The sequence below is a fragment of the Pyrus communis genome, chromosome 16 (genome assembly GCF_963583255.1).
Source record: "Pyrus communis chromosome 16, drPyrComm1.1, whole genome shotgun sequence".
Taxonomy (NCBI): Eukaryota; Viridiplantae; Streptophyta; class Magnoliopsida; order Rosales; family Rosaceae; genus Pyrus; species Pyrus communis.
The window spans coordinates 19,221,730-19,234,386 of record NC_084818.1 but is presented as its reverse complement, the minus strand read 5'-3'; the positions used below and the strand labels follow the sequence as shown (position 1 = coordinate 19,234,386).

Sequence of the window (12,657 nt, the reverse complement as noted above, 5' to 3'; positions counted from 1 at the left end):
TCCGGGATTTTTAAAACGTACGCGTGAATTTACGATTTTACCCCTTAGTTCGTTAAACTTACGGGTAGTTTTGTGTTGTATGGTGTGGTGTGTAGGACCACCCACACTCATACCCTTTCTTTTCTCCCGGGATTCCCTCCCTCATTCCCTCACTCTGTCTCTTCTCTCTCTCAGTCTCTCTCTCTTTCTCCCCGAGCTCCATTTCCTCTTCTTCTTCATACAAACACACGGACTACACACAAAACCAATCAAATCTTCACCAAACAAGAAACCAATTATACCATTGAACTCGTGAGGTTGTGAGGAGCACAACCATACCAATTCCAGGTAAGAAATGTAACGTTTTCACGTCGTTTCAACAATGGCCGATTTGAAACACTGTTCATGCAAACCTAAACTAGTGTGTTTTTGGAATTTCTAAGCTTGTAGATGTGTTTGTGAGGTCCCAAGGAGCCTCGGAGTGGTTCGTTGGTTGAGTTTGGACGTCGGGAAGGCTAGGTTCGAAGTTGGCCGAACTTGGATCGTTGTTGCAGGTGAGATTCCTTGATTTTTAGGCCTTAAAAGTAGTCCAACGTGATTCTACTAGTCCTAAGCTTCATTTTGGTATAAAGAACGTGAAAAATGGTTGAAAAACGAAGGAGAAAACTTAGTTTGAAAATTACCCAGTTTTCCGGCGCCGTCGCCGGCGCCGGCGTCTCGCCGGAGAAGAAAGGAGAATATTCCGTTAAGTCTAACGGAATATTCCTAACGGCAGTGACGGAATCTGGTTAGATTTGACGGAATATTCCGTCAGTTAACGGAATATTCCTGACGGCGTCTGTTGACACCGTCAGTGTGCAGGTCACGTGGCCGCGCGTGGGGGGCGCGTAGGTCCGTGCCTTGGCCGGCGCGTGGGGGCGCGTGCGTGGTCCAAAAATTATTCTAAAAATATGGGTGTGATCCTGAGGTTGTGTAGATCACGTTGGTATATTCATTTGTCCAATTTGAGCAATGTATGAGAAGTTATTACGAGAAGTTGCTTAGGTGGTTTTAAATTAATGTTTTCGTAACTTTGTCGCGTATAGGTGATTCCTATTCCGAGGACGAGCGTACGCACTCGAGGCAGGGGGGCTACGACCCTTCTAATTATCAGTGAGTGGGCTTTTGTTTTCCGTATATACCTATATACCTCTAAATTCCCAGAAATAGAATAGAAAAGGTTATTTGTTTTATGCCATGCATCATATGAATGACGTTTACGCATTATCACGTGCATTGGTAATTGACATACATTTATAAATGTGTATTTGGTGCTGTGGACGCACAGGTAAGTGCCAGGTAAGCGGTATTCATGTGGTTATGCATTCCTGTTTATTATGCAATAGTAGTTTGAAATGCTTAGAGAGCTCATAATCTGCACCCCCGGTGTTAGTGCTCCCGCCCAGAGAGGGGCAGAGTCCTTCACGTGTATGTTCACCAGCACCACACGCTCGCCTTGGATCCAAGTTAGGTGCAAGCCTTGTCGTGCAGACCACATTAGGTGGTTCCGACTCGTAGGTGACCCGCGATTATTCGCATAGTCTTCACGTGATCGTAGCACTAGAGCGTATATATATTACACCCAGTCTTGTCGTACAGACCACGTTAGGTGGCTCCGACTTGTGTGCAGATTCAGATATTGAGTTGAGATTGGAGCTCTATATGCAGCGGTACATGTCACGTTAGGTGACTCCCGGCTGCCAGATTATGTTATTGATGTGAATTACGCTTGAGCATTTATATTTGATTATGAGATTCTGTTGTGGCATATTCTCAAGCATGAATGGCATATTCTCGAGCATGAATGGCATATCATGGAGCCTGATTGACATATCTATACATACGTATATATGTTCATTTTCTGGGAAGTATACAGGTTTTACGGCGAGGGGTTAGAATGTATTTTGCTAAAGAGTTTTCAAAGAACTTTGTTTTTGCCCACTCACGCTTTTGTTTTGCGCCCCTCCAGGTTCTAGTGGTCTAGCGAGTTCAGTGGTTTATCCCAGAGGGCGTCTCGGCATTTCTGACAGACATTCACCATTGTAGGGTCACCTTCGGGTGTACATATCTCGTATCTTTTCCTTTTGGACTGTTGTAGACTTGCTCTGAATTGTGTCTCACTTACACTAGTACTTTGTATGTTATTAGGTTTTTAATTATTCGTACTTTTATATTACCTTCTTAATAGCTTCCGCACGCGCACATGGCTACGTCACCTTCACGTGACGGCCAGCATGCCCTGATCTCGGTCGGGGTGTGTCAATTCCCGTTTCATGTAATTCATTGTTATTTTCCACATATAATGTTTTCCATTGACATATTTTTGGTTTTGTTACTTGATGGCTTGTGTCATGGTGTTGGTTAGAAATGTTGGCTGATGGAGCTGCTTGCTAAGTCCTTCAATTGGCTCAATATTGGATTCCAACGTTTCATTCGTGATGTTCTCACTAAATTAGTATTTATTTTTCATTTTAATCGAAGTTTATCTTTATACTTATGTGATGAACTTTCAAATCAGTCAAATGAAACTAATATGATTCAATGAACTTGTAGTGTAATTTGATTAAACGGTTGAGCTCATTTTTTTAGTAGTAAGCATCGACCAAAGCAATCAAACAAAGATCATTTAACCGTTGGTTCGTGTGACCAAAGCTTGAAAGTAAAATTAATCAAAACCAGTTCTTCTCTTAATACCTCTTGTATGCAAAAGAGAGTGAGTGAGTATTACTAATTGTTTAACAATTTCTCATCTATAGCTTCTTTGTTTTTTCTAGAATTTTTACGGTACTTAGGAGTATGAGATTCTCCAGATGTTTTAACGTTAAATAATTCACCATAGATCACACTAAAATTTTGGTTCTTTTTACTCCTACTTAGATAGAACAGCCATACTAACTTTTCTTTGTCAAAGAAATAATTCTCATTTGACACTATCACCGACACTAAACAGTGTGGTCTCCACCACCACCACTACCTAGTAGTACTCGACTGTCCATCTCTCTCCCATTTATTTTCTTTCCTCCTTTCTCAATTTCCTTTCTTGCTACAACTTTTCTGTGATAATTTTCAGTGTGATTGTCAAGGGTGGAGCCAAGATTTTTTTCTTGGGTGGGCTAATTGAAAATAGTACTATAAAATCATATGTTTATTTTTTCCTTGTGTAAACTTATATAATAATCAATATAAAAGAACAACAATATAATATAAACTATTCTCAAAATCATAATCCTAACCGATAAATTCATGGACCATATAAATAATTAACTTGCTAATTAAATCAAGAATAATATAGAGATTAAGAAAGTACCAAAGGTGACATTTATTGGAAAATCACAACGGAAATTAAGGAATTGCAGAGACAAGGATTTAATTGTGGATTTAAAGAAATTATATTTCTTTTCTTGAGTAAGAAGCACAAAGGCTAAATTAGATAGGGTAAATGGTCTTTTTCTTTAAAGAATATGATAAAAAAAGGATTGTAGATAGAACTAATTTATAATTTTTAGCATAAAATGTATTATTTATTACCTATCCTTTGTAAAATATACATTAAATAATAATCTCTATTGAAATTGAGTAAGCTATAAACATGATTTTACAAAAGAATAGTTCTATTTACAAACCCATTTTTACTTCCAACACAGCCTTATTAATTTTCTATCAGTGATCATCTCCAACTCATTCGATTCGAACAACCGAAAATTGAGAGGGGTGTGTGAGAAGTGAAAATAAGTGCATAGATAACACTACTCTTACAGAAAACCTCTCTGGGCTACAACCCACCTTAGCCTTGTGGGTGGCTATGCTATTGGTGATTGTTATGCTACTTTCCTTGTCATTTGTCACTTCTCTCTGCCTTTGTAAGTTTGTGTTGATCCTGTATTTTAATTTTTTTTTTTTTTTGGCATATTCTCTGAGTCCATAATCTGTTTTGCTTAATATTCATTTTCAATTACCAAAACAAGATTAAAAGTTTCTATTTTCTTTTCCCTACTCATTTTCGTTTTACTTGTCATTTACTACTGTTTTTGTTTGCAGAACCCATTTTTCCGGTAACTCAATGTGATTCAACAGCTTAAACTGAGTTATCGAAGACTGTAAGATCAAATCAAATTGTCAAATGTGTATTGGCACTAAGCCAAATATCTGACCATAGTGAGTCCCTGTAGATACAAATAAAAATTGTATCTTGTAATTACCAAAAGAAGATTTAACGTTGCAAAAATTCTTTTCTAAATTTTAAAACATTGATCTTCAATCTTTTTACTTGTTCATTTAGTTAGTCATTGCAGCACCCGATTTACAGCAACTGTGTTTTCCGATGGCATTGACTTTGAGCACCCGAAGAGCCTTTTCATCTTTTCTTTCGAATGAGTGCCAAGGAATTACGACTTTCTTTGACGATCGAGAGCTTGAAGAAGGAACAAGCATTCCTCTTGAGCTCCCAAGTGCGATCAAAGAATCGAATATTGCAATCATTCTTCTCTTGCCAAACTATGCTTCTTCCAAATGGTGCTTGGACGAACTCACAACCATTCTGCAATGCATGGAAGGCAGGAACTCAGTTCTGCCGGTCTTTTATGAGACAGATCCATCTGACGTTGAAAATCAACTGGATGTTTTGCTAAAGTCTTCGCAGAGCATGAAGAAAAGTTCATCACTACCGAAGACAAAAAGAAGGTGACCCAGTGGAGAGTTGATTTGAAAAAAGTATCCAAAATTGCTGGGTGGCATTTGAAGAATTTTAAGTAAGCATGGATGGACAATTAACTTCCCATATCTCATAATGGAGTCAAACGGGAATGCTTTGTTTATCTTCGATTGATTGGGTATTTTACTTTTCTTCCTTGTAGATCTGGAAGAGAGCTGATTAATGACATCGTCAAATGCGTGTGGAGGAAAGTGCAAGCTACATTCACGCTATCAGATTCCTCATGGAAGTTAGTCGGAACTGATTATGCACTCGAGCAACTAAGCTTGTTGTTACCTCAATATGCCAATGATGTTCGCTTTATTGGGATAACAAGGATGGGTGAATAGGCAAGACAACCCTTGCTAAGCTAGTTTATGACGAAATCTGCCATCATTTTGAAATTCATTGTTTTATTGCAAATGTTAGAGGGGTTTTTGCAAAAAATATGGTATAGTTGATTGATAGGGATTTTACCATCTACAAAAATAGGCATAAAATACTTAAAAATACTTGCAAGAGTACAAGGTTATCGTAGTATAGCAGCTTAAGCAAGATCGTTTTCCACAGGGATTGAATGAATAATTCATGCTAAAGTTGATTTTATGACCTAAAATATTAAAAAAGAATTTAATTAAAAACAATTAAATAAATTGACAAAGTAAAGAAAACAAAAGAAAATAGTTTTGAAAATAAATTTGAGCACTAGGGTTCTGCTGTCACCTTAACAATTTTACGTAGTTCTTTCAATTACTTACGAATTGCGCATGCATATTTTGAAGGTTAGGTTTTTCTAAAGCATGCCCTACTTGGAACCTCCAACATAGAACGTATATCTAACATGCAACATGTCCGTGGTGTCTAGATCGAATGTGAACATGCAAGACTCTTTAGCTTTTGTGAAATCCTTCTGAAAAACCATATAACCCTTAAGACGTGTCGTCTATCCTAAAAAGTTACACATATTAACCATAAGAAGCCTAAGTCAATTCCAGGGACAGCCCTCCGCCAAAATTGCATCAAATTACTTTTCTAAATATCCTAATGGTGGCCAATCGTCAAGACAATTAGATAGTTTCAAACACGGTGATTAATAATTCAAAACTTGCATGCATAATATTTGTTTGTGCCCAAAATATTATTTTAGGCCGAGCTTAGAGCCGCTCTCGGCCCAATAATCTTCTAAAATTATCAAGGGCCATTCAGTCATCATGGGCTATCCAGTGAGGACAGGCCGAATCCTATCATGAGGGGGATTAGTTTACATAAGAGTGGGGTAGTCGAAACCTAGTGTAACAAGGAGTCTTTAAGGCTAAGACCTAGGAGATGAATCTGGTTTGTTAAAGAGCTTGGTTTAAAGTCCTATTGGAGATAGGATTGGCTGAGACCTAATCAGATTAGGATGATGAGTTCTAATCCTAGTACAATTCTAGCTTGGCTATGAGGGGGTTTGCTACTATAAATAGAGAAGGGAGTGCATCATTCAAGGCCCCTCCAATTCAACATACAAATTGCCCTGCACAAAGCTTCTCAACAACCTTTGAGATTTTATCCTTCTCCCATTTCTTCTCGCCAACACATCTTTAGTTTAGATAAACAACACTGTGAAGGCAACCGACAGCATCTTCATTTTGGATAGACAGCATTAGAGCTATAGAATCAGCCGACCGAGGAACACCTTTAGTTTGGATAGACAACACAGCTTCGAGGCTGATTGGTTATTTATCCAAGTCTCAGTCGAGAATGATTTTTGAATCCTTGTTGGCAGAGGTCATCTTATTAGCCTTCTCGGTGAAGTGATGTGTTACAGATTACTAGGCTTGGCACATTGAACGCCGAGTTGTTTTACGATTGGATACTTGCAAGTAAGTTTCAGAGTTCGGCATTCCGATGGCCAAACCATATTTACCATCAAGACATACATCTCTTTTGAGTATTTGTGTCCATATAGTCTAGTGCCAATTCGACGTGCTTATACTTTCACGAATATAATTATCGTGACCGAGCCCTACGCTGACAATTTGTCAACTTCGCAGAACTAGCAGCCTTGTCTTCAGGCTTTAGAACCCAAAGGCCAACATGTGTTTCTTCCTCGGCTGCAATCACAAGACGTAGAAGTCAGCAGCGCACCCAACGCGACATCAACATATTTTACTCCTCAGCCAAGCGCGGCCGACGAGTTGGCACGCCCTGCACATAACTGAAAGACGTAGTTACCTTATTAGTTACTCGACCTATGCGCCATGTAGGCTTGGTAGTTTTTAAGGTCAACAGTTTGGCATGCCCAGTGGGACATAATGCTAAAACTACGAAGTCCATGACCATTGAGACACAGTCGGTAAAGAAGAAAATAGTCATGGGAAAGTCAACGACTAGTCTTCGAGTCTAAAATCCAGGACAAGATGGCTTGTTACAGGCACATAATCCTCCTGCTGCCATGACACCTGAAGCCACAAGTGCTACATGCCGAGAAAAGGAAGTTAATCTTGGCAGCCAGCCCCGTGATGCAGAGATCCCTATCAAAACAATAAAGGGCCTTTTCGTTGAAAGATTAATGGAAGATTGTGATGAAAACGGCGGTGAGGCCTTTGATCCACCATCTTGGTCATTTCTTCGATGACGATTCGAACAAATATTTAGCCGAGAGATAAAAAGCATACTCGAAGAGACGTGCGATAATAGTGTTATACATACCAGGTTGCTCAAACTACTGGTTAATAAAGCCCATGAAGGTGGACCCGTCGATCGTTCACGACAGCCTACACTTAAGAATAATCCACTGCCAGCAATACAAGCTGAGATAGGATCTGCTCAGGTCAAAATGATTAACTTGGAGAAAAATGGAGAATCAACCAACAGATCGGACGAATTTGAGCAATGAGCAGTTCAGACAATGATTAATTTGGCCATAACAAAGGGGCCAAAGTTTTCAAAATTCATTCACCCATATCCAACATTCGTAGAAAAGTTCGAGTACCCCAAGGGACTCAAAATTCCAGACTTCAACCTTTTCACTAGAGAGTCATCCCTATTGTCGTTAAAACACGTGGCTCGATTCATTGCCCAATGTGGGGATGTTAATAGTGATTTCCATAAGCTTCGACTGTTTATTTTCTGGTTAATCGGCTCAGCATTCTTGTGGTATATAAACCTTCCACCCAACTTTATCCAAAGTTGGGAAGAACTAGTCGAGAAATTTCATGAAGAATTTTATCAACCAGGGATGGACGTGTTAGTATCTTCTCTGGCCATGATGGTTCAAGCTTCTGACGAGTCACCGATGGAATACTTTACGAGGTTTAAGTGGCCAGAAACTGGTGCCGAGTACCTCTCCCGGAAGTCGAGTTTGTTAGGCTTGTCTTGAACGGCTTGGATGTTGAATACCAAAAGAAATTCTTGGGGGCAAACTTTTGAGACATGTACGAACTGGCTCAACATGTCAAGCAATATGATTATTTGCTCCGAGGAGAAAAGATCTCAAGGTCCCCATCTCGAGGAACGATCTATAAGAACCCCACATTCAGTTATGCATCGACCGAAAATGAAGAATCCCAAATGCCAGTATTGACATTGTTGAGATAGTGATCAACAAACCATACATATGCAAAACATTGGCTCATCTTAACTCCAAGGATGCCAAAACCTGCTCAGCCTCTGAATAAGCTACCATCAAAACATCGAAAGTTTATACTTTTGACATCTTCGAACAATTATTGCTTGCTAAAATTGTCAAGCTTCGGCCAGGGCATAACATTCCTAAGGCTGATGATTTAAAAGGAAAGATATTGCAAATACCACAATTCGAATAAGCATATGACAAATAATTGTGTCGTATTTCGTGATGCCATTGAAAGCTGGATCGACAAATAATTCGAAGAAGCAAATAGGCGTTAATACCGATCATTTCCCTACGATGACAGTAAGCATGGTAGATGCTCATCTACCTAGGGATAAAGGAAAAGGAAAAGCCGAGTTCGTTCTAATGCAATTCATCCCAAAGTAGAACTTTCAGCCACGATTGAAGATTGATTTATTTTCAAACAAGCCACCCAAAGATTTGACGGGACTAGCTATTGTTGAATCAATGTCAGACTCCAGTGCAGAGGAAACTAATGAGCTGATGGTTTTATATAGTGGATGCAAAGCAAGTGTCGTCTTAGCTCAGCCAAAGAAAAAGCCACGCCGGGTCGAAATACCTCATCAAGTGCCCATAGCTGCGGTAACATCCCAAAAGGTGCTTGGTACAGGCCAACACCATAAAGTTTTTGATAGGCTTGGCCTTCAAGTACAAGATAACAAGCTATCTTCAGCCAGATGACGCCTTGATTTCGACGCGTCGTTTTACAACGAAGATTATTATGTGCGCAACTTTGGGGATAATGCGCAAACCAGCGCATCTTCAAACCTCCTGAGCCATGTGATCAGCGTTAGAATACCTACAACTCCCCTACCAGTATATATACTACATTGTCTAAATCACATAAACATCACCACCAAAGAATGGACTGAAATAAAAGCTCACTTCAAGCACTTCTAGAAGCAGGTTGAGAGCAAACTTCCCCTATTACCTACACATGAACCATTGATCAGAGTTATATGGAATCTCCACCCACCATTCCTTAGTAAAGCTTTGGAATAAATCTGAGAGTTTCACAAGAAGCATTCGGCAAATGATTTATGCGGCTCGCTGAAAGTATGCCACGATACTCTTGATCTTATTTGAAGTTGCCTTGATGCAAAACAGATCATCCAAAAGACCTCGGATCCAGGGATGAAAGCTAGGTTCCAGCATATACGAGAAGCTCGAGTTCTCAGCTTTGAGGTAGATCAATATACTAATATGGACGCTGCTTAACTTCCCTTTTCTTTCGAGGACCTTCAATATTTACGATACCATTTTGAAGTCTTTTTAGCTATCTCTCTCTTCGGCCTTACGGTCGATGAAAATGAACAAGTAACACAATTAGATGCTTACCTTGACATGAGAGACGCCCGCATCACATATCATGAGCAAACTCGTATGTCATCACAAGACTAAAACCCAGTTTCAACGCTGAGCGAACCCTAGGTTGACATGTAGAACGAGAAGACTCTAGTAAACGTACCACATGAACATACCCCGGCACCAGTCGAAGAAGATCAAATAGATATTGCCCATTCACTGGATACCTTGCCCGAAGGTCCAGAGGAAAAAGATCGCGACCCAATAGGTCATTCGATCCTCTACAACATGGAAATCAGCATGGTCCATATATTACCCACCGAGTTCCAACCAACAACATCCCAACCAAATTTCCTGGACGACAACGTGGTTGCCGAGGAAGCCATGCAAGTCGATTTTGTGGCCGCCGAAGAGGTTGAGCTGGCAATAAAAGAAGATAAACTCAAAGCAGCTCTTGATGAATTGTTTCCTCACTCTTCATCAATTAATCTCCATCATTTGAAGTCGTTATAAGTTACGGCTCATATTGAAGGACATCCGGTCTTTGAAATTTTCGTCGAGTGTGGAACAGCGATCAGCATCATGCCCGTCGCTATCATGAAGGCATTACATCATTCCAACAACGAACTTATTCCATCAGGGGTCACCATGAGCAATTTTGTCGTTGACAAATCCCAGACCAAGGGAGTGCTTCCATTGGAGGTAAATATTACAGGTCGTAATCACATGACCACGTTTTTCATAGTCGATTCAAAGATCGAGTATAATGCATTGTTGGTTATGATTGGATCCATTAAACGAGCTGCATCCCCTCATTATCATATCAGGTCCTCATCTTCTGGGACAACAAATCGGTCGTGGTTCATCTGATCAATAATCAGCCGTTTGAAGCTAATATGATTCAGACTTGCTATTATGACGATCACCTCGAGTACATCACCTTACAAGGTTTTAACGAGGAAGGACGACAGACTCGGATCTCAGTTCAGAAAGCCATTGAGATAGGCACCTAGACTGTTCACCAGGATTCGGTGAGACTTAGGTTGGCCGACCTGATTGCCGATCCTGATGTCTGATACCAAACAAGACAGGTGTTGGGTTGTGGTTTTATCAACCATGGAACGACTGTTGGCTTATTGGCATGGTATTTCCAAGTAACTGAATTTGGGCGTGAACTTGGTAAAGTTTCTCGCCAAAAGAGACATCGGTCTAGTTTTATCACTTAACAAGGTGCAAGCTGCCCAAACCGAGCTCGAAGATAGTTGGCCCCAAGTCAATGACCCTTTAGAGGAAATAAATGTTAGAACGGCTGAAGACTCGCGACCTTTATTTATTAGTGCTTTGTTACCCCAGCCTGTGAAAACCGAGCTTTGTAATTTACTCAAGGAATTTAAGGATTGTTTTGCTTGGAGTTACCTAAAATGCCTGGTTTAAAATGAACGCTTGTCAAGCACGAATTATGCATCAAATCTGGTGCTCTACGTATTTGTCTCGATTTTTGAAATTTGAATTTGGCAACCCCTAAAGATGAATATACAATGCCAATTTCAGATTTGTTAATCCATGTAGCAGCAAACCACGAGATGTTATCCTTCATGGATGGCCATACCAGTTACAACCAGATTTTCATTGCTGAGGTCGATGTCCACAAAACTGGTTTTCGTTGCCCGTGGGCACTTGGGACTTACGAGTGGGTCGTCATGCCGTTCGGCCCTAAAAACGCCGGTGCCACATACCAACGCGTTGTGAATACTATTTTTCATGATTTAATTGGCACCGTCATTGAGGTATGTATTAATGATGTTATGGTCAAATCAAAACGTTGTTGAACACACTTAGATGATATTTGGCAAGCTTTCCTTCGTATGCGCCAACATAACCTTAAAATGAACCCTGCTAAGTGCACATTTGGTGTGTCGAGAGGCAACTTATTGGGTTTCCTTGTCAATCATCGTGGTATCGAGGTGGAGACAAATAAAGCTCGAATGATCATTGATGCTCCACCCTCGACAACCAAGAAGCAATTACAATCATTACTCGGTAAAATCAATTTCCTCCACCATTTCATTTCTAATTCGGTAGGGAAAATGAAAGCTTTCTCCATGCACTTGAAACTTAAGGATTCTAACAAATTCAAATGGCATGAGGAGCACCAAGATGCCTTCACACAAATTAAGGTCTCCCTCACTACCCTACTTGTCTTTGTGCCACCTCTGCGCGATAAACCATTCAAGTTGTATATATTAGCCGTCGAGGAATCAGTTGGCTATCTTCTTGCACAAGAAAATGACACGAGACAGAAGCCTGCCATTTTTTATCTTAGCCAGAATCTTAAGTTGACCAAGATAAATTATTCACCCGTCGAGAAACTTTGTTTCGCTTTATTCTTTGTTGCGTCCAAGCTACGACATTACATGCTCCATTATATTATGCAAGTCATTGCTCAAACACACGTTATTCGCTATATGCTTACTCGCCCGATAGTGAAAGGCCGAATTGGAAAATAGACAATGGCACTGTCTGAGTTTTGTTTGCAATACATGCCCCATAAAGCTGTAAAAGGATAAGTGATGGCTGATTTCTTAGCCCAACATCCCTCCCCATACTGTTTTGGGGGCAACGACGTCAAAATTGGTATGGTGGAAACACATGATAATTATTAGACAATGTATTTTGACAGCTTTAGTACTTCGACCTTGGCTGATGTTGGGATCGTCATCCAATCCCTGGATTACTACCGATGGTATTTTGCTCTCAAACTGGATTTCGATTGTATGAATAATTAGGCTGAATACGAAGTGCTTATCATCGGCCTTAGCATCCTTCATGACTTGAGGGCAGCCTGCATGCACGTCCTTGGTAATTCAGAGCTTATGATTAACTAACCCAACGGAACTTTTCGTTGCATGAGTTGTAGTCTGGCACCCTATCACATGGTTGTCAGCTATTTGGCCGAATCATTTGACGCAGACGAATTGGCTCAAATAGCCTTCAGAGCACAACTCCT

The 12,657-nt window shown here is 40.2% G+C and overlaps 1 protein-coding gene across 1 annotated transcript; it reads left to right on the top strand.

The window, feature by feature from the left end:
* The first annotated feature begins 4,339 nt into the window (after positions 1-4,339).
* On the top strand, positions 4,340-5,058 carry LOC137719927 (toll/interleukin-1 receptor-like protein). The gene is made up of 2 exons (XM_068458909.1): positions 4,340-4,698; positions 4,872-5,058. The coding sequence occupies exons 1-2, from the start codon at positions 4,340-4,342 to the stop codon at positions 5,056-5,058; spliced, it is 546 nt and encodes a 181-aa protein (XP_068315010.1).
* The last annotated feature ends 7,599 nt before the right edge of the window (positions 5,059-12,657 follow it).

What these genes read in the sequence shown, in the direction of transcription:
- LOC137719927 (XM_068458909.1), top strand. Translation starts at nt 4,340, where the DNA reads ATGGCATTGACTTTGAGCACCCGAAGAGCCTTTTCATCTTTTCTTTCG. An exon ending in CTACCGAAGACAAAAAGAAG is followed by an intron (nt 4,699 to 4,871) that starts GTGACCCAGTGG and finishes TCTTCCTTGTAG; the next exon opens with ATCTGGAAGAGAGCTGATTA.